At 40.3% G+C, this 19,186-nt stretch overlaps 1 protein-coding gene across 2 annotated transcripts; it reads left to right on the forward strand.

Moving 5' to 3' along the window:
- Positions 1-362: 362 nt before the first annotated feature.
- On the forward strand, positions 363-18,210 carry rnf122 (ring finger protein 122). 2 transcript variants are annotated; one of them, XM_069138631.1, is made up of 6 exons: positions 363-796; positions 6,976-7,132; positions 15,591-15,636; positions 15,729-15,770; positions 15,902-15,984; positions 16,929-18,210. In XM_069138631.1, the coding sequence occupies exons 1-6, from the start codon at positions 772-774 to the stop codon at positions 17,041-17,043; spliced, it is 468 nt and encodes a 155-aa protein (XP_068994732.1). In that variant the 5' UTR covers positions 363-771; the 3' UTR covers positions 17,044-18,210. The 2 variants fall into 2 exon arrangements, with proteins under 2 accessions (XP_068994732.1, XP_068994733.1); XM_069138632.1 differs by having other exon boundaries at positions 15,905-15,984.
- The last annotated feature ends 976 nt before the right edge of the window (positions 18,211-19,186 follow it).

A 19,186-nucleotide genomic window follows, 5' to 3' on the forward strand; every position in this document is an offset into this window, starting at 1 on the left:
GGTCGAAAAATAGTAGAAAAGCAAGATATCTTGCACTGTCCAACTACCCCCCCCCCCCCTTTTTTTTTTTTTTTTCCTTTTTTTTTTTGCCCCTGCACCCGTCTAGAGGAGTAAACCGGCCGTGTAGGAATGAGGACTCAGACTCTTTACCTCAGTATTTATGTAACCCAGGCTTTCATCCTTTAAGTAATTAGCCTGTAAAACATACACGCATTAATAAAGGGATGAAGGAAACACACGTAGTCCAGCCAGCCCGTCACAACACACACACAGACAGGCAGGCTCTGGATTGGTCTCGCCGTACGTCAGCGTCTGCTGGGGCGGGATCAGGAAAATCGAGCCAGTGCTCCAGTTTTCCCCTCACACGGATGCTGCTGCTGCTGCTGCTGGGTCAGTGTCATGCCGTCTATTAATAATAACAGTCAAAACAGCCAGAGCGAGGAGAAGCGGGGAGAAATTCACATCTCCATTTCTGCTTTTTGAGTCTGCAGCGATGAACCAGCGCGCACATAATGTGACATAACCCTGCTGCAATTTCCGATTAAAAAAAAAAACCAAAAAAAAAAACCGCCCTTTATACACCTTTTCAGTCGTCTTTTACGACCTCTCTCCAGGTGCTATTGTCTCGCTCATCTTCCTCGCAGCTGGCAGACACTCACTGGCTCCACTCGTGCACTTTATTACGGTCATCCATCTGCGCGGGCGGCTGCGGCTTGTTGGTAAACACGAATCGGAACCCGACGGCGAGGAAGGACTCCCTCTGGTGCATTGATGCACCCGTTTCAATGGTGTAACGGTGAGCAGTCATTTTATATCATAAGAGAAGTGTTTGTTAGGCCTCTGTGAGATAATGTGCAGTGCAGCCTGTTAGTTCAGCAGAGTGATGGGAAATTACTCCTGTTCAAATGTGTGTGTGTGGTGCTTTATTTCTGCTTAGCAGTTAGTTTAAAGTGTCCTGCTGTAACATCAATTATCAATATGACTTTATTTTGACCCCTCATATGAATTATAAGCAACATAAACATTTAATAAATGGTTTATAATGCAACAATGTAGCTAGATGTGGAGGGTAATGTATATAGATAACTGTATATATGTATATGTATATAGGCCTATTCACGTATTTGTCAACATATATTTCCTCCTATGGAGACCCATAAATGAAAGTGCACAGGTTAAAATACAAAAACACAGACAGCCTTGATTAAAATATGTCTTCATATAAGATTTTATAACTGCTGACAAACACGTATGGTAATAAATACTTTAATATTACCTTATATCTGTTTATAATCACATTATTAAAGCTGCAGTTGTTAGTCAGTGATTAATTAGCCTGCTGACAGAGGCATAATCAGCAACAGTTTTGATAAACAATCAATCAGTTTTCAAGCCAAAATGCCGCAAATTCCTGATTGTAGCTGCTCAGATGTGAAGATCTGAATATTTTACTTGTAGTAAACTGAATATCTTTGGATTGTTGGTGAAATAAGACAAGCTATTTGATTATATGACATATGGCTGTCCTGCCATTGTCACAATTCTCTGACATTTTTCAGACACAACATTCAATCACGAGCATAATCGATCATGAATATAATGATTAGCTGCAGACTACAGTGTGTTATAATCCATGTATTATATGTTTTGTATGCTGACATGTTAAATGGGGCCACTTGAAATATTACCCCCTTGTTATCTGAATTTATTGTGAAAAGAGTGATTATCTGAATGTTAGTCAATCTTTGTATTGATTGGTAGAATGAGACTGCTTAATCAATAGAATCCTTCATTTTCATCTGAAGTAATTCGAGAGCCACACAAGGACGGTCATTGGGCTCTGTGGATAATATTTGCCTCTGTGGATAATCTTGTTTACTCTGATTTACTTACACTCTTCTCGGCTTCGACTAATTATCTTCAAAAGGCGAGAAGTCTGAACAACTTCTCTGTCTTGTTTGAAACTGCTGCCTGTGCATCTGTCACACTAATAACAAAACGAGTCCCTTCACGGTAGAGAAACGGTGTTTCAGTGCCTCATTGTCACGGTGAGACGCGGTGAAGATGACGGATCGGTGGTCTTTTTCCTCTGACTTCGCCTGTTTGAATGCAGCAGCCTTTTCGGTGGACTGTTGGTGCCGTTCAAACAAGAACAATTACTCCCTTTGTGCTGCTCAACTCCCCTGCTATTCATAGGGGAAACAGTACACACACACACACACACACACACACACACACACACACACACACACACACACACAGATACACACATGGTATCAAAGAGTGACATTCTGCTGGAAAAATGAAGCAGTATCAGGCAGCTGCAGCTCAGCGTCTGCTCTCTGTGTATCTGTGCATCTGTGACCAGGCTTATTTGTTGCCATGTTTATGCGTGACACACATAACACTTGCATGCCTGTGATGGGGAGTTCTGGGCCCAACCTACTTTCTTGTTGAAAACAGCAGCAGCCCATGCAGGCAGGCCTCAGTGTTTCCCCCCCATGTGAACTGCTGAATATTTGATGGCAAGTTCTGTCTTTAGTGCGAGTAGCAGCAGCGGAGGCAGCTTTGTGTGAACGCAGCGTATATAGGACAAAACCCCACCAGGCATCTCATAGGAGCTGTCAGCGAAACTGGCATAGTCGAGGTATTTTACAGCTCTATCAAATCACGCAGGGACTTCCCTGCCTTTTTGAACAACACAACGAGAATCTGTCTGACTCAGATTTTCTCTGTCCTCAAAATAAGAACTTTGGCTGCCAAGACTTCATCCTTTTTATGTATCTGCTGCTCTTGACGCCATGGCAACGGGCCCATCGTGAGAGTGCCAATATATAGGTCAGTGGTCATGCAAGGCTCCACCCAAAGCAAAATATCACATATAGCTGTCTGTTTTCCATGCATACAAAGGCGGCGGAGGAAAATGTGAATGTGCATCCATACAGACACTCATGACACGACGAACACGCACAAAGACTTGAACACGGGTGACCCAGATTTGGGTTGTAAATCTGCAGCAGCTTCACAGGTGATTTGTGCCATCATCTGTCCAGTGACATGAACACAGGAACAGACATGTGCACCCCCCCACCCCCCCCGCCTCTCGCTCTACGTGTCTCTGTCGGCTGATCATCTTTGTCAAGCAGGATTGTTTGACATATGTAAAGATGACGGTTAAAATTAGATTAATATGCTTGTTGTTTGCATGTTCACGTCCTCACGTGTGCCCAGCTACGAGTGTGGACACTGAGGTCATATCCTCAGTGGTATCCTGGAAATATAGAGGATGCCGCAAAAAGGAGTTTACATCTGACAATGAGGCACGTGTTGGGTTCCTGCCCAAACATTAGACTGTTTCAGGCAGGACTGGATTATCTGGCACAGTATCACCTACTGCTTGTAGGGACCGGAGACAGTCTGAAGAAACCAAAACTCCAGCCACAAAAATAAAACTTAATTGTTAAAGGAAAAGTCCTTCAGTCAAAAATCCCCTTAGATAGAAGTGCATAACTGTTATCCGGAAACTTCTCTTTAAGAATCAAAAGGGGAAGACAATTGGCCTTCATGACTAACATACTACAACATTATTGCTCAATTTCAAGATTTGATTCTTTTCGTCTGTCAGAATGTAACAGAAATTTGTCTTTGAGACGACTCAATCAAGATCAAAGAGCAAAGGTTGAGGAATGAGACAGTAACAGGTGGAACAGAAAAAAAAGCAGAAATGTGAACATCTCTACTGTTAAGAGACAAGTTCATAATTATCAATGTCTGTATGCTATATAACTGTAATTTATTTAGAGAAATTAAAACTGAAGGGATAAAGGACATACTATTTAAAGTGTTACTTTACAGCGATGGCCTGGATAGAAGAGCTGGTGGAGGAGGTGAGAAGGATCCTTGAGTACAGTTGTTGTTCAATTGGCCAATATAAGCTCATAGCTTATTGTATCAGTAAATATGCAGCTGATAAGTCACAAGAAACTTAATTACGAAATGCCAAAGGTATGTTTTGAAATGTTGTTACCCTGCTATAGTTTGACCAAAATAAAAAAAAGTAGCAATATAGCAAAGGCTTTGACACAATATTTAGACCATATTGTGACCATAAGTGAAAGATCTGTGATTTTTTTCCCCCCTAAATATTTACAGATTTTGGTTGGCGATTGGCCAAAACATTTCCTAAGAAAGTAATACATTTCATTCAGTGTTTGTAAAGTCCTGGCTGCAGCCCTGCGGATGAGTTTTTATCAGTGTTTCATTCACACACTCATATTGATGGAGAGGATTGAGGATGATCTCCTCTTACTGAGTGAAGTGGAGGAACTTGACCGTGCGGCCATCAACGAGCCTCGATTAATAAAGAATCTCTGCTCGTTCAGCGCGAGTGGAACCGAGAGGCGAGAAGCATTGATCCTCTCATACTGCAGTTTCCTCTGTGAGGAGGGGGAAGTGTCAAATAGAAATGTCAACATGGCTGCAGGAGTGACGGGAAATACCAAGATCAATTTATAAAAAAAAACATTCTGGTGGAAAACAATACTCATCTGAGGGAGATGAAACTGGTAAAGGTCTTTATCCATCTGTCTGTTCATCTATCTCTTTATTAATCCATACATCCATCTGTTTATCCAGCCATCTATCTATCCATCCATCCATCAGTCTGTTTGTCTAGCTTTTTATTAATTCATCCATCTATTTGTTGATCCATACATCCACCTATTCAAACTTTAATCCATCCGTCTTCTCATCTGTCTGTCTGTCCATCTGACAGTGCATCAATCTGTCATTCATTATTCACTCTGTCCATCTGTCCAACCACTTAATCAGCCATTAAATGCATCCATCCATTTCTCTATCCTTCTATCAGTCTGTTCATTCATTGATTCCATTCCTCTATTCACTCACCTGTCTGCCCATCTACTGATTTGTCTGTATGATCATTAATACAAGTGTTTCTCATTCCATCCCGACATCTCAATGTATTCTCTTTCCACCACCTATCCGTCTGTATGTCTCATCCGTCCGTCCGTTCTCCACACAGTGGACAGATTGCCAGTGCATGTCAGGACTAGTAAACACAGACAGACAATTCATTCTAACCTACAGGCTGTTTAGATGAGAAGGAGGGGGTGGGGAATTTGATTCAGGTGCCGCTCTTCACTGTACAATTTCATATAGTACAATTTGTTTCGACAATAAGCTTGCTGCTCTGTGGCTCCAAAGGCCAGGAGTCTCTCTAATAAACAACACACAAGCTTACTGCTGCCTTTTGCCTGAATGATGACCTGATAGTCAGTGAAATCAGCTGCTGTAGTGTTTAATGGAAATGAAAACCTGCAGACTCTCTCAGCCCTCTGTCTTGTTCCTGTTCTAATCTAAACTGCAGTCGGTCCTGCGTTAGCATGACCCTGATCTCACAAAGCATCCTCTCACTTGCAGATACTGACTTCTCATATTATTCTTTAGCGCAAGCAGTTTACTACGACCAAAAGTTACATTTTAAAGTTAAAGTTAAGTGACCTCTAGAGACTGTTTAAATAACGACAATCTGGTGTCTTGGAGAAGTGACGCAGTTCAAATGAAATCTACGTAATGTGAGTTTTTTCCTCGTTAGGAGGAGGTTTGTTGGGTTCGATACAAATACAGACTTGGGTGCAGGACATGACTGTTTGTTTCCAGGACGGAGTCGGTAAAACTGCATTAACTGTTGTCATGTCGACAAAGGTTGCATAACTTTAAGGAAGGCGCCAAGTGGTTCTTGTGCTTACACTAAGCAGGGGCGCTGATTCAGGAAACACTCCTGAGGGTCGTCTTTGAGGGTAGGAACGAATTATCTACATAGTTGTAAAGGGTTGGAGGTCTTTTTGACCTGAGACTATTCCTGACCTTTCCATGCAGCCCAGTTGCTAATGTTCGATACTGTATGTCCTCATTTATTCATGGATTTGGACTAATATATGATACACGAATGGTGTGTTGGTGACACTCCAAGCTTTTTAGCAAAGGCTCCTTACCTGCTGTTTAATACTGACACACTCATTTAGAACAGCAAACAAACTGTCGGGTTACGACAAATGAATTCACACACTCCACCCAATCAGGGTCCAGAGTTGTCGGTGGCTGTGGTGTAAACAACAATATACACACCCCACATAAACTCTGTGAACTGCACACTTGCTGCAACCTGTCTAATGTCATGCCACATTTGTTCTTCCACGTTCACCCCTGGCTTTGACTGCAGACAAGCAACGCTACACTGATGATCTATTTCATGGTAAAACACACACAGAGGAGTAAAGTGTCAAAGCAAGGAGGACAAAGGAAGGCACTTTTAATAAGAATATCATCTGCTTGAATGCAGCCACTGCATTGTGCTAATATGCTATTCTTGACAAATTCGGTGAGGCTTTATGTTGCCATTTTCATCAAATTGTACTCAGTGATTCACAGTGTGAGTACCATAAGTCTTACAAATATTTCAAATCAATTCCAAAAACACATCTAAGCAAATATAATCTTTTCATCTGTGGCTGTTACTTTTCTTGTCTGTCCACTTCAGTGCCTTTGAACTACGCTGACATTGTTATCAGACAAAGACGTGTTAAGAAATTCAAACATGTTGCTTGGATACAGCATAAAGACTGTTTTACATGTTTAAGTACGTTAGAAAGGACTCATTTACCATCACGTTGAAGTGCGGTGACCGTCTTGTTCCAACCCTTTTCCCTCAACCTTTTGTGTCTGTGCATGTTGTGTTTAAAGCCTCGGTTTTTGGTTCCCATTAGAGGCGGACACAGCTGCAGGTCTGACCCTCAGCCTCCCATGAATAGTGGAGTACTTTAAAAGAAATGTGTGTACAGTTGCATTTACTTGTGTTTTGAGGCATATGTCAGGCTTTCTCTCTTTTTAGCCTGTCCAGCTGTATATGTCTGCTATACTCTTCCTGTCTTTAAATCCTCTTTGTGTCTTTAGGGTGCTTCTGTGGTCTGGGACTGGTTTACTCCAACAAGTCGTGCACCATGCCGCCCATCACCTTCCACGACCTGCCTCTCAATATCTACATGGTCATCTTTGGGACAGGCATCTTTGTCTTCATCCTGAGCCTCATCTTCTGCTGTTATTTCATCAGGTGAGGGGCAAACGAAACAAAGATGGTAAAAGTGCAATACCACTGAGGGCCACTAGGAGTTGGCTCCAAAAATCCTCTGGCTTCATAGACTCCTTAACTTCTCGCATGAAATACAAAGTCCATAATTTTTTTCCCCGCAAGTCATTATGGTATCATTTGCTGAATTTGCTCCTTCTTTTCAGTGCTCTGGTGGTCCATCTGAAAATAATTCCATAATTAATCAGATATCAGGCCTCATTTCATTTGGGGGCATTGCTGGTTTGATTGATTTTCTTGTGGTGCAGTCAGGTTTCCGGTAGAGGTGGGCGGGTGGTTGGCCCCCCACAAAAAAACAAGATGGCTGAAATAGAGCATGAGGCTTCAAAACATCAGTTCACACACCAATGGGTGATGTCATGGTGGGTAGCCACTTGGTTAGAACATTTGTTCAACTTGCTGGTTAAATGTGTCTGGTGGAGAATGACACATCTGCTATAAAAAAAGGTAACATACTTTGTTGATGTGCAGGTTTTAATTAATATTGTAGCTAGCGGCTAACATCTGTTAGTTTTGCTCAGCCTTATCTCTGTGAGTGAAGTGTGCCTGACAACATATAAGCTCACACCTGCAGAGAACAGCTCGCAGCTGGGTCAGCCAGAGGTTGCCTAATGTTCCCACCACAAACAAACCAATTCTCAAATTTGCAGTTCGTCTGTGACCATGTTCTTCTAAAAGGTCAGAGTGTGGTTGTTTTGGTTTGCACCCCAGAATGACTGCTGTGTTCAGGCATTTTTGAACAAAATGTAACGAGGAAGAAAATGAGCCACATTCAAATTTAACTGTACGGACAGCCACAGCATCTCTGTCAAGCTGGACAGACTTACTTCAATATGCTGACGTGCTCCCAATAACAATGTTAATAGAGGAGCATACGGGGTCATAAAGGGTTAAACAATCGGTCTCCTCCGTGGAACAACAGATGATCGTGGTCCAACTCCTCTGGGTTAAAGGTGGTTCGCCATCTCCTTTGTCAAGGAGAATCCAAATCCAAAATCTGCAGGGTTCTCCAGGTAACTCAAAAACCTAGCCTGTATAAAAACAAGGCTGTTACTCTGTGGCATCACAAAATTCAGTTCTCTAAGGCCTTACTGAAAATCACATCCAAATTCTCATTGTACTAGTGACACAACAGTAATTAAAAGAATTAATTGGTTTCACTGTACAATATTTCTTACGTAATAACTTCTTTTTTTCATTATGAATTATGATTTTCTTTTTAAACATTTACTATGAAATTAATGTTTCATTTTTAAAACCATCTGCCGTACGTGAATAAGCATATCACACGCTCACATCCTTTCATTTAAGATCATAGTTTAAATGCACACGTTCAGCAGTTTTAAACAGACGTTGTATTTCGTCATTAGCACGAGGAGCGCATGACAGGACAGTATGGCTGCAATATAAAGAGTGCAACACGAATTTAAACACAAACTTATAATACCTAACGACAATTAAGCGACGAATCAAACTTTTTTTTTTACTACCGGGTTTATCAATGCAGAATGGTGCTCAATTAACTGCAGCTTAATGCTCTGACTAACCCAATCGCGAGCTTTCGGAGCTGCCTCGAGCCGACGGACAACGCGAGTCGCTGTAGCTCAACTTCGCTGAACTCACCGGGACGCTGCCAAACGAGGTGAACTCCTGGCACAGCGGTGCTTGGACAACTTGCGTCTCTTCACAGAAACTCTCTCAAAAGAGAGACTGTGTTTAGCTGAAGAATTTCTCCGTCTCGAGCCGCGCTCGTCTGTTCATGCTGTCTTCACTTCTCTGCGCTCAGACTGCTGGAAATACAATCACGACACATCAGCATATCATCTGTGTGCAGCGTATTTCCAAACATTTTGACCTGAAGATCCAGGTTTGACTTAATTTAAATACTGTTTTGGTGTAAGTGCACGGGCGGTACTCTCTTTCCATTGTGGCCTGATCATCTTTGTCTATATATTTGCACCCCTTCTGCAATTAAAACCTTAATATACTGATTAACAGTTACGATGTACGTCATCAAGTGTTGTGGGCTAACTTTTGCTAGTTATAGCATAAAACACAAAAGTACACGCCGTTTAGGTTTGCAGCTATTTGGTTACGTCTTGGACAAAGTAAAATTTCATGATGACACTCGAGGAAAAGTCAGATCACCAAAGTCAGCAGGGCTCTTTCTACGAGGACCATAAATATCTGGAAAAAAATTTCATGGCAATCCACCCAAAAGTTGTTGAGATATTTGTCTCATAATCCTGCAGGGTCCATGAACGTTTGGATCAAATTTCAGCCTGGAACAAAATGATGGGCCGACACTGACATTGCAATCCTTCAAAATCTGCACAGCAGGGACATTGAGTTTGTGAGCAGGTGAGAAACACAGTGAGGAAAGGAAAGGAGGTAGACAAAAAAAAAAGAGGAACAGTGTGACCTCTCCTGCCGTTGACTGTGAACTCCCTGATGAGCTGAGGGGACGTTTTCCTGAAGGACGGGATATGAGGCAACAGGAAGCCGCCCATCACAATGTGTGAGGACAGCAGTGAGGAAAACTGCAGAGCAACTCTGCTCAGAATAAACACGGCCTGAATAACATGCAGTGAGAGCACACAAAATCATCTGCTGCGTACAAAACCTCATCAGGAAACGTCAACACCTGCATTAGGGTTTGTTTTCAATCTTGACCTCTCTTTGGATGACTCAGCATTTGTTTTTGGCAAATTATCTGACATTTTGTAATGGGTCGTGCTATTTTTGGACTTTTGTATGAATTTTATTTCCTGTCCAACGTGTTTTCTAAATGCCAAATGGTTTATGAAATGTGCGTCTGTTGGCTGCAAATGTGCAGGGCCAGTGCGCTGTCTGGAAAATATAAAGAATGTCAGAATACACATTTTTCAGTAACAGTGTCAGCTGTTGTGTGAACCTTCTCACTTTTGTGCATTTTCCCCATGTGAAGATCTTTATTTTTTCTGTGACTGGATGTAATTCAATTCTAGTCAAATAAATGGAGTCTCTATCAACTCAGTCGACTAAACTGATGAATTTGGTGACATCTATATCCAAAAGGTCAAAGGTCAGGATCTGAAGCATCCATGTTTTAGAATCTAGATTCTGTGCAGCAATGTCCATCTTTGAACCTTCGTCTACTGTCAATCAGCTTTATTGGCTGAGCATGTGAGCACATATGGACTCTCAATTTGTTGTGGGTTTTTCTCCAAATTTACACACTAATACAGTAGACATACAGCAGAAAAATGACAACAAAGCTAAGTAAAGTCAATTTTAGTTATATATCCCTAAAAATATACCTAATACCTTCCATTTATTATGTATACTTGCCTCATTCTGAACAGGATGGAAGGGGGCTGGAGACAATCCCAGCTGATTTTGGGCAAAGGCAGTGTAGATCCTGGAGGGGTCACCAGTCCATCACAGAGCCAACACAGAAAGACAGACAACCATTCACACTCATATTCACACATAACGGCTAATTTAGAATCACCAATTAGCCTAACATGCATATTTTTGGACTGCGGGAGGAAGCCAGAGTATCCGTAGAAAACCCCACGCAGGAACACAGAAAACATGCCATCTCCACCTTCTTGCTGTGAGGCAAGCCACTACACCACTGTGCCACCATAAACTTAATACCTTTAATTAAATCCCTTCAAAGTCTTCATCACATATATTGTATGAGTCTGGACAGACATGGATGTAAACTGCAATTTGACTGGTTGGGAGAGGCATACAACGCAAAATGGTAATTCTAGTTTTTGTAGTGATGAGGTCACATTTCTGTGATGAACGGTTTGTTTGACCTGGCCTTGCCACTAAATTGACCATCTGCTCTGTCAGAAAAACCTTGGATCGTCTCCGTTTCTCTTTAAATGCTTGCCTGTGAATCATAACCAGTGAGTCACTTCCTTTTCGCTCCATTAACATGCTGAAGGTAGTCTTGAGTAGGAGTGGGATTGTGAATTCATTTATAGACTGGGTGATTCATCAGATGAATACTGAATGATGAATGCCATTTTCTGTCAGGGGGCAGGTTTTTTATTATTTTTCTTAGACCGGCTCTCTCTCACTCTTGGTGTTACAGAGTTTGTGATGTTCAGTTTTAACATTACAGTGAGATGCTTGATTTCAAAATCTAAGTCTGTGTGTATTTATTTCAACCCTCCTTTAATCATTCCTGATAAAAAAAATTTTTAAAAAGCTGTTAAATCTTCTGGTTAATGTTTGCTAAGCCTTTCAGTGCTGGCTCACATTCAAACAGATGCTACTGCTGGCACAAAGTGGGGATGTACACAGCAGTACCTGCAATGTACCAGAGGGTAAATACATAAGGGTGCCAACACCAAAAATATCACATCTTTAATTACACCCCCATCTGCCATAACATTGAAGGGGTTATATAATTAGCAGAGCGGCTAGTCGGAGGGATATTTTGAGAAACCAGAAGGTGCTTGGCTAGCTGGTGGTGTTTTTAAGCCAGACAATACAGACAGACTGAGCAGAGATATGGAGCTACAGCAGCGCCTTCCCACAAATAAATTCACTAATTTACTGTTTGTGATCCTTGAGGAAATCTCCAGAGGGTTCAAATTTCAAAGGAGAAAACTGCTGACGGTATTTTAAAGTTGAACACAGTCGTTCATTAGGAAACAGGAAACATGACGGTTTACTCAGATGCAGCTCTGCTTTACATCTAAACCTTTAAATCTAACAACAGTTAGACAACAACAACAAACTGTGCCTCTCAAATCTCCTGCAGCACAATAACTGTGAAAACAGATGTTCTCTCACTTCCAGAGAAGTGGAGAACAGACAGAGTTTAGCAAAACAAAATTACAGTTAATTCACTTTAGCAGCAAAAAAGGCAGACTTTAGGTCATGTAACACGTGAACTTACAAATACAGCCTGCAGTTTATCGGGAGAGACACGACTATTAATCTGGTTAAATCAAAGAAATCAAAAAACTAAATTAGTTTGTCGCAATAAAGCGGTTTTCAAATTAAAAAAAACTGTCTCTGCATCCCTGAATGCAAGTCATTAAAACACAGTTTATTCAAAAACTGTGAATATTGTGAGTAATGAAGAATATTTTTTAATAACGGACAAAACTGGAGGCTGAAGTGTGCCATTGGAAATATTAGAGACTTTTACTGTGCTTAATTGTAATCAGTGAATAGACTGGATGATGTATATACTGTATATATAAAAAAAGAAAAGCTGGAGCTCAGGCTGTTGCTCTGTGTGTTGGATTTAATTTTCATTTTGGGTGCCACTATGAATTATGAATGTTAAAGCACAAAACACGTGAATCATGCAACACAATAGTAAATTAGCAAATGAAACAACAAAGAGTTACATTTAAAAACCTTTTAAAGTGAATTTAGCAATTTTCACAATGTACAGTATTTCAACTATCACATATGAATGCAGAATAAAGATATGGAATTATTAAATGGCAAATTTTTATCTGACTCGATCTGAGCCATAACCTGACTGCACCACAGCCCTGGCAATCAGCCCTCCCGCCCCCGCCTCCCCTAACACGTCTTTTTGAGGCCTATTTTGTAATGATGGGATTATTTTAAAATTGGATCACAAGAAAACTAATAAGGAAGAGGGAGTTTAGCTAACAACAACAAAACAACTCGTGGAAATTTTTTTTATTGACTTTGTATTTCATGAGACAAGTTGAATGGGAGTCTGGGGAGCCGGATGCTTTTCGGAGCCAAACCCGAGAAGCACTCGGTGGAATGGCACTTCCACATTGGCCTAATTTTTCAGACCTAAGCTTCGTCCACTTTTATAAACAGTCTATGTTCTGGTTCCTTAGCAAAGTTGCTTCTGGCAAAGTGACTATTTGCAATGTTTGCTCAGCATCAGTCATGCAAGTTGAAGTACCATCGTATTCCTTCAGGACTACAAATTAAAGAACCGTCATCCCGATCAATGCAATGAATTTGTGAAGAACAGAAAAAATGTGCGTATATTGATAAAGATGTTAATAATCCAGTATCATGCATCCCTGTTCTTAACTGTGTCAGACACAAACAATGACAATAATGAAAAGGCTCTTTTAGTGCCAGATTTAAACAGCAGTAACGCTGTGAACTGTGTTTTCTAAGATGTAAATACTAGAATATAACAAAGTGTTGGTTTGGCTAATAACATTAACCACAGAAACATCTTGTATTTGCATAAAGTAGAAAACAAATGGTAGCTGAAGTGAAACTCTGAAACCTCTGCCATGCCCCCCTTTCACCCACTTCAACATCATTCTCCAGGCATGGGAAACCTCAGCACATGTAAAACGTGTATCCTCACATTGTTCTCATGGAAAACTGTTAGCAGCAATCAGTGTAAACAATAAACCAAATGACAAAAACAACGAATAACGGCCATTTCCTTACTTTTATCGCTGACATAATTTGTTTCCAAAAAATTTTAGGTGGGGAGGGGATCTGATCACAAATAATCATTCATCTTTCATCTCAGATGCTGCTGCTGCATTTAGTTCCAGGCCCATATTACAGACAGTGATAGACATTTGTGTCTAAGTTTAGTCGTGTAAAAACAAGAGGCCAAAAATAACCACCTGAACAGACACGGTGTGCCAAGTGATAAAGATCTCCTCTCCATTGTTGGTTTTGGGGGTGGGGCCAGCAACGTGCTCATTAACTGTGTTTGTGTATGTCTACCCAAGTGTGTGTTCGCATTTTGCATGTAGTTACATGATTGCTTCAGTGTGCGAACAATGTGTGTGTGCGGCACTCAGAGGAACATGTATTTGTCTACAGATGTGTGGCCAACGTTGCTGTTTGGAAAGACAGTTTATTATTAAAGTAAAACCTGCAATTTTTACAGCTTCAGACACACACAGTTCCTTGATTTAACCACACAAACTTAAGTCTTAGCCTGGGACTAACAACCTGCTGCTAGAGTCATATCAGAATAAATACAGACATCTTGATCTCTGAATAATCAAGAGGAAAGTACACCAACACAAATACTCTATACTTATTCCACTCGATTTTAAAGGTAAATGTTGTCGTTTTTAGCGCACTATATTTTTCTGTCAGCTATGTTTACAAGTGACTTCGAAGCTTCATATAATAACATACATTTGTAGATGAAACTGCAAATGTATTCATGAAGTTAGATTCAGCTCCCCCTAAAATATCACTTAAAATACTAATTTTCACCTCAATGTGAACTTACAAATTGATAATAATGATCTGATAATATAAAACATACAAATATAATACTCTGAATGTGACTAGATTCTGCATAAGGAGTAGTTCTGCTTGTAATGATTCAAGTTCTGTATCTATCCATTCATTTTCCACTGCTTATCTGTGATCAGGTCGAGGTATTGTGGGTGTTGTGGCAGTGTTACTTGATAAAAATAGATTGTGTTTTGGGAGCGGTGTTTCATGTAGAACATACAGAGAATTATCAACCAACTCTGCAGCTCTAACTGCTGTATGGGAAATTTTAGCATCTTTCAGCTCATTGTTTTGATTTTATGAACAAAATAAGTTGTTTTCATTTTAGTGAAGAAGTCCTAAAAACTCACTTTATCTACCTGCCCAGCACTAAACGAAAGATTCAGCATTGACCTGCGACAGAAGCAGATGTTTCCCTCGGGAATTTGTAGAGACCAAAACAAAAAGTAAAAAGCGAGGGCTACAATTTGTTGGGTGTCCAGAAACAAATGACTCCAAATGAATTCTAGTGTTGATATGTCTTTGCTCGATATGTAAATATTTGCTTGGAAAAGTTTGAAGTTTGGAAAAGCATCAGTGTTGCGTTTACTAATTGTTTACCAGCAATCAAGCAGATATAATTTCAGTTACATGAGGGATGAGTACTCACAGCGCCATATACTGAAATTTACAATTCAAGTACTCATTATGCAGAAAAATGACCATTATTATTATTATTATTATTATTATTGTAAAATCAATGATGAGGCTTTTTTGTGTAAATATAATTTTATTGCTGTACTTGGTCAAAGTGGAGCTAACCTTTAGTAATATTGGGTACCTTTGACCAAGGAAAATGTAAGTTTATCATGTGAACATGAACCAGTAATGATAACTGCCAGTTGTAAAAGGTACATGTATAAAGTATAAACTATCAGACAGAAAGTAAGCTGGAAATACTCAGCTAAAGTAACGTCAGCGCAGCGCTTGAATACTTGAGTACTTTCTACCCCTGACTTTCTCTGAGGTAAAACTTGAAATGCAAACCTTTTACTTTTAATGGAACATTTTTACATTGTAGTATTTCTACTCTTTCTCAGTGTGAGTACTTCAGCTGTCTCCTTAAACAAAAAGTAAATTCACAGCATGGTTGAGTGAAGGTTATACATATTGCAAAAGTTATTCACTAATTTGTTTCTCTCTGAATCCACAGCAAACTACGACACCAAGCCCAGAGTGAGCGGTTCGGATACAGAGAGGTAAGACAGGGGTTAATATTCAGCAGCATATTTAAGATATTCATTTCAAAAAGTATCTTTTTAAAAAAAACAACATTTTGTTCCTCCTACAGGTAGTTTTAAAAGGAGATCCAAAAAAGTTGAGTCTTCATGGGGTAAGAATGACATTTGCATGAACATTTTACTGATTTGTATTCCTACTATTTGGACTTTAAACTGCAGACTTGTGATAATTTAATTAAATGACTTTCCTCTCTCGCTTTCGTGCTGTCTGTCACTCACGCAGCAGACGTGCGCTGTTTGTCTGGAGGACTTCAAAGTGAAAGACGAGCTGGGAGTGTTGCCATGCCAACATGCTTTCCACAGGAAGTGAGTAGAGCACAGTGGAGTCTTTCTTCGTGCATGTTTGCTACTTTGCACCTGCCATGGCTTGTTCAAATGAAAATGGTCCCATTGGATCCGAAGATGAAATGTTAGACGGACCTCTGGGTTGAGCACTGACAGCAGCGCGGCGCCACAGGAGCCCTCGTTCATCATTCATTCATAACTTCTTGCTGTGTATTCCTGTTCAGGATCAGAGCTGAGGGGTCAGGGCTGTCCCAGCATGCACAGCACGCAGAACTAGTCCTGAGATCCTGCAGGGGAAGCACGTCAGCATCGTGATATTTTTAGGTGTACTGTGTTTCCTGAAAATGTCAAGTATTAAGCCTGGAAGGTGGTTGAAAACCAGGAGGCCTGTTTAAAGGCTAGTTTGACATTTTGGGAAATAAGCTAACAGCCAGTTACCTTTGCACAAAGTGGTAAAGACTCTGCTGATCAGAGGATATCTAGAAGGACTAAGTTAAAGGCTGGACTTGCTTTCAGTCCTTGAATACTTTCTTACAGAACTGAACAAGTTCTGTGAGACGGAACATCTTCAAAAAACTAAAGCCTGCTGCTTTTTAGCTGGAAAACTGGAAAATCTATTTCTTGTTAAGGACACAGTAACTTCCTTTAATCTTTGTCATCGCTGTGAGGCAGCCAGCTCAGACTCCAAGAAGTAACTGCACTCAGCCAAGAAATAGTTTCTGTGAAAAACACTGCTTCACACACAAATAGCCAATGATGACAGCATCACATTTTGGGAAAGACTGTTGCTTGTAAATTGCAGATACATTTGTGACTCCTGCAGCGCTCTAACATTCTCACATATGGGTCACAAGTGTGTCATTCTGTGACAAAATGAGTAGGTTGCATCATGAGCTCTGATTCAGATGAAATATGTTCATTTTGGCTTTTCTTCTCTCTCCTCTCCTGTTTGTCTTCCTCCACAGGTGTCTGGTTAAGTGGCTGGAGGTGCGCTGCGTCTGTCCCATGTGTAACAAACCCATAGCCGGCCCTCCTGAGCAGCACCACAGCATAGGCACCCTGCTGGATGAACTGGTGTAACTCTCAACCCCCTGCCAGCCTGGGTGGGACGCCGGCCCCCGGCCAAACTAGCTGGTGTGAGTTAGTGACCAACAGGAAGAGGGACACGGTTTTGCCGTCAAAAGCTATGGTGCAGCAAAGCACCAACATGATGATGCTAAGTTGAGGTAACCTAGTTACCACCGGGAGGAAGACTCTGAAGGATGCTGTTGCCTAGCAACAATCTCCGCGATGGCAACACGACACCTTGTGGTGTCAGAGAGATCATCTTCAACCACCCACACATCACTCCACCACTCTTCTTTCAAGATCCCCCACTCCTTCACATCTTCTCTTGTTGCCTCGAGTGAGGTTAATGGCACTACCGAAGTGGAGGAGACCGTTTTTTCACAGCTATGTGGACCAATGAGTGTTGACGACAGATGATTTATTCCTCATATGATGTGTAAAATCCATACCGGGGCCCACCTAAACAGTGTTATCATCATGTTCTGCATACTGTTCATGCTCCAGTTGTTTTTCCATGGGGATGTTTTGTTGTTCAGACATGTTTTTGTGTTAATATAGATGGAAGGAACTGACACATCTCTCACTAACAGTTTTGTTGAAATATGGTGATTTTTTTTTTATTTTTTTTTTAGATATTGCACTTTTAATTCACAAAATAATGCCTCTGTATTAAAGCCTAAAATGTGAAGCTATGGCTCGGGTGCAGCACAGCAGGTCCATTGTTTTCAGGTGTGGTAAATCTTTTATAAAAGACTATGAAATATCAGAGCTGAGAGATAAAGGAAGCAGCCCCAGAGTTGTTCTGTGATTTAACCAGGAAAGCAACTAAATCTCACTTTTCTACACAGCATTTTTGTGGTATTATTCTTGGTGATTCTGTTTTACATTACTCAGTCGTAGTTTTTTTTCATGTGATTTACAGCGATTCTGAAAGCAAAACACTGCCGAAATTGAGCACAAAACTCACAAAGCACATCGCCCAGATACATCCGGCACCTGCACTGTAATTAAAATGTCCGTGTGCCAAGAAAATTAAGAAGAAAAAAAAATGAGTCGATTCTGTTGCATTTTCAGCACATGAGCAAGAGAAACGTTCCCTATGATTCTGGCCACATTCCACATTTTGTAATCCAACAGATGTAAATAACTTGAAACAACAATAAATACAGTTGTCTGTTTGCTCAGTCTCCTGTTTATTTCTTCACAGTTGTGTATATGGCGCCACCGTTAGGTGAAATAATGTATCAAGATGTATGAAATTAGTTCTCCGGGTGCCATCAAAATGATTGTTTGTTACTGTTTAGTGATGTGAGTGAAATTTAATGCAAACATGTAAAATAAATCCTTAAACACTCAAAGTTTCTTCATAAGCCAAGCTACTCAACCCTTAAAATCAACATTTAATAATAAAAATTCTTTGGCTTGAGGGAACAATATTTTTCGTCATGTCTTCCAGGTTAAGTGGTTCATTTTGATTACAACTGTATCACTGATTCTCAACAATTTTGGTCTTGTGACCCTTTAAAGCCAAAAAATACTGACTTGCAGCCGTTGTCACAGACCTGTGAGGGAAAATTTAACCAAAAATGAATATCCTGTTCTCAGCCTGTTTGATAATGACAAGATGAGATATGATATATATTTTAGAAGAAAAAGAAAGACTTTTAGAGGGAACACTTTCACATTTTGTCTCCTTATTCCCTGACTTGTAAGAGGGGCTACAACTTTGATTATTATGTATTATTGATAAACCTGCTAATTATGTTTTGCTTTGTTAAGCCTTGTGCATCACAAAATACTGTGGTAAGTATTGGTTATACATTGACTGGCAGAGATAGGATGTGGCCTTAAAGGGTCAGATAGCCCAAACAAGAACAATATTTCGTACTTGCTTGTAGATGCAGATGCATTTTTTTTTAATTTTATTTGCTCTGACATGTCTGTCTCTGAGACTTTCTGCAATAAGTTATGTTAACGCAAATTTGAAAGTTTGAAATATTAATATTAAAAACTGAATAATTAAATATTATATGACAGTAAATTTACGCATATGGGCCACTGAATCTTTGATTTTAAGAAAATCCATTTTATATAATTGAATAAGAAAGCAAATTGGGAAACTTCAAGCCTTAAAGGAGTCAGAGCTTGGGAGTCG

This window comes from Embiotoca jacksoni, unplaced genomic scaffold, assembly GCF_022577435.1.
Source record: "Embiotoca jacksoni isolate LCO1_2020_lvr unplaced genomic scaffold, fEmbJac1.0.p SCAF_8, whole genome shotgun sequence".
In the NCBI taxonomy this organism is placed as follows: Eukaryota; Metazoa; Chordata; class Actinopteri; family Embiotocidae; genus Embiotoca; species Embiotoca jacksoni.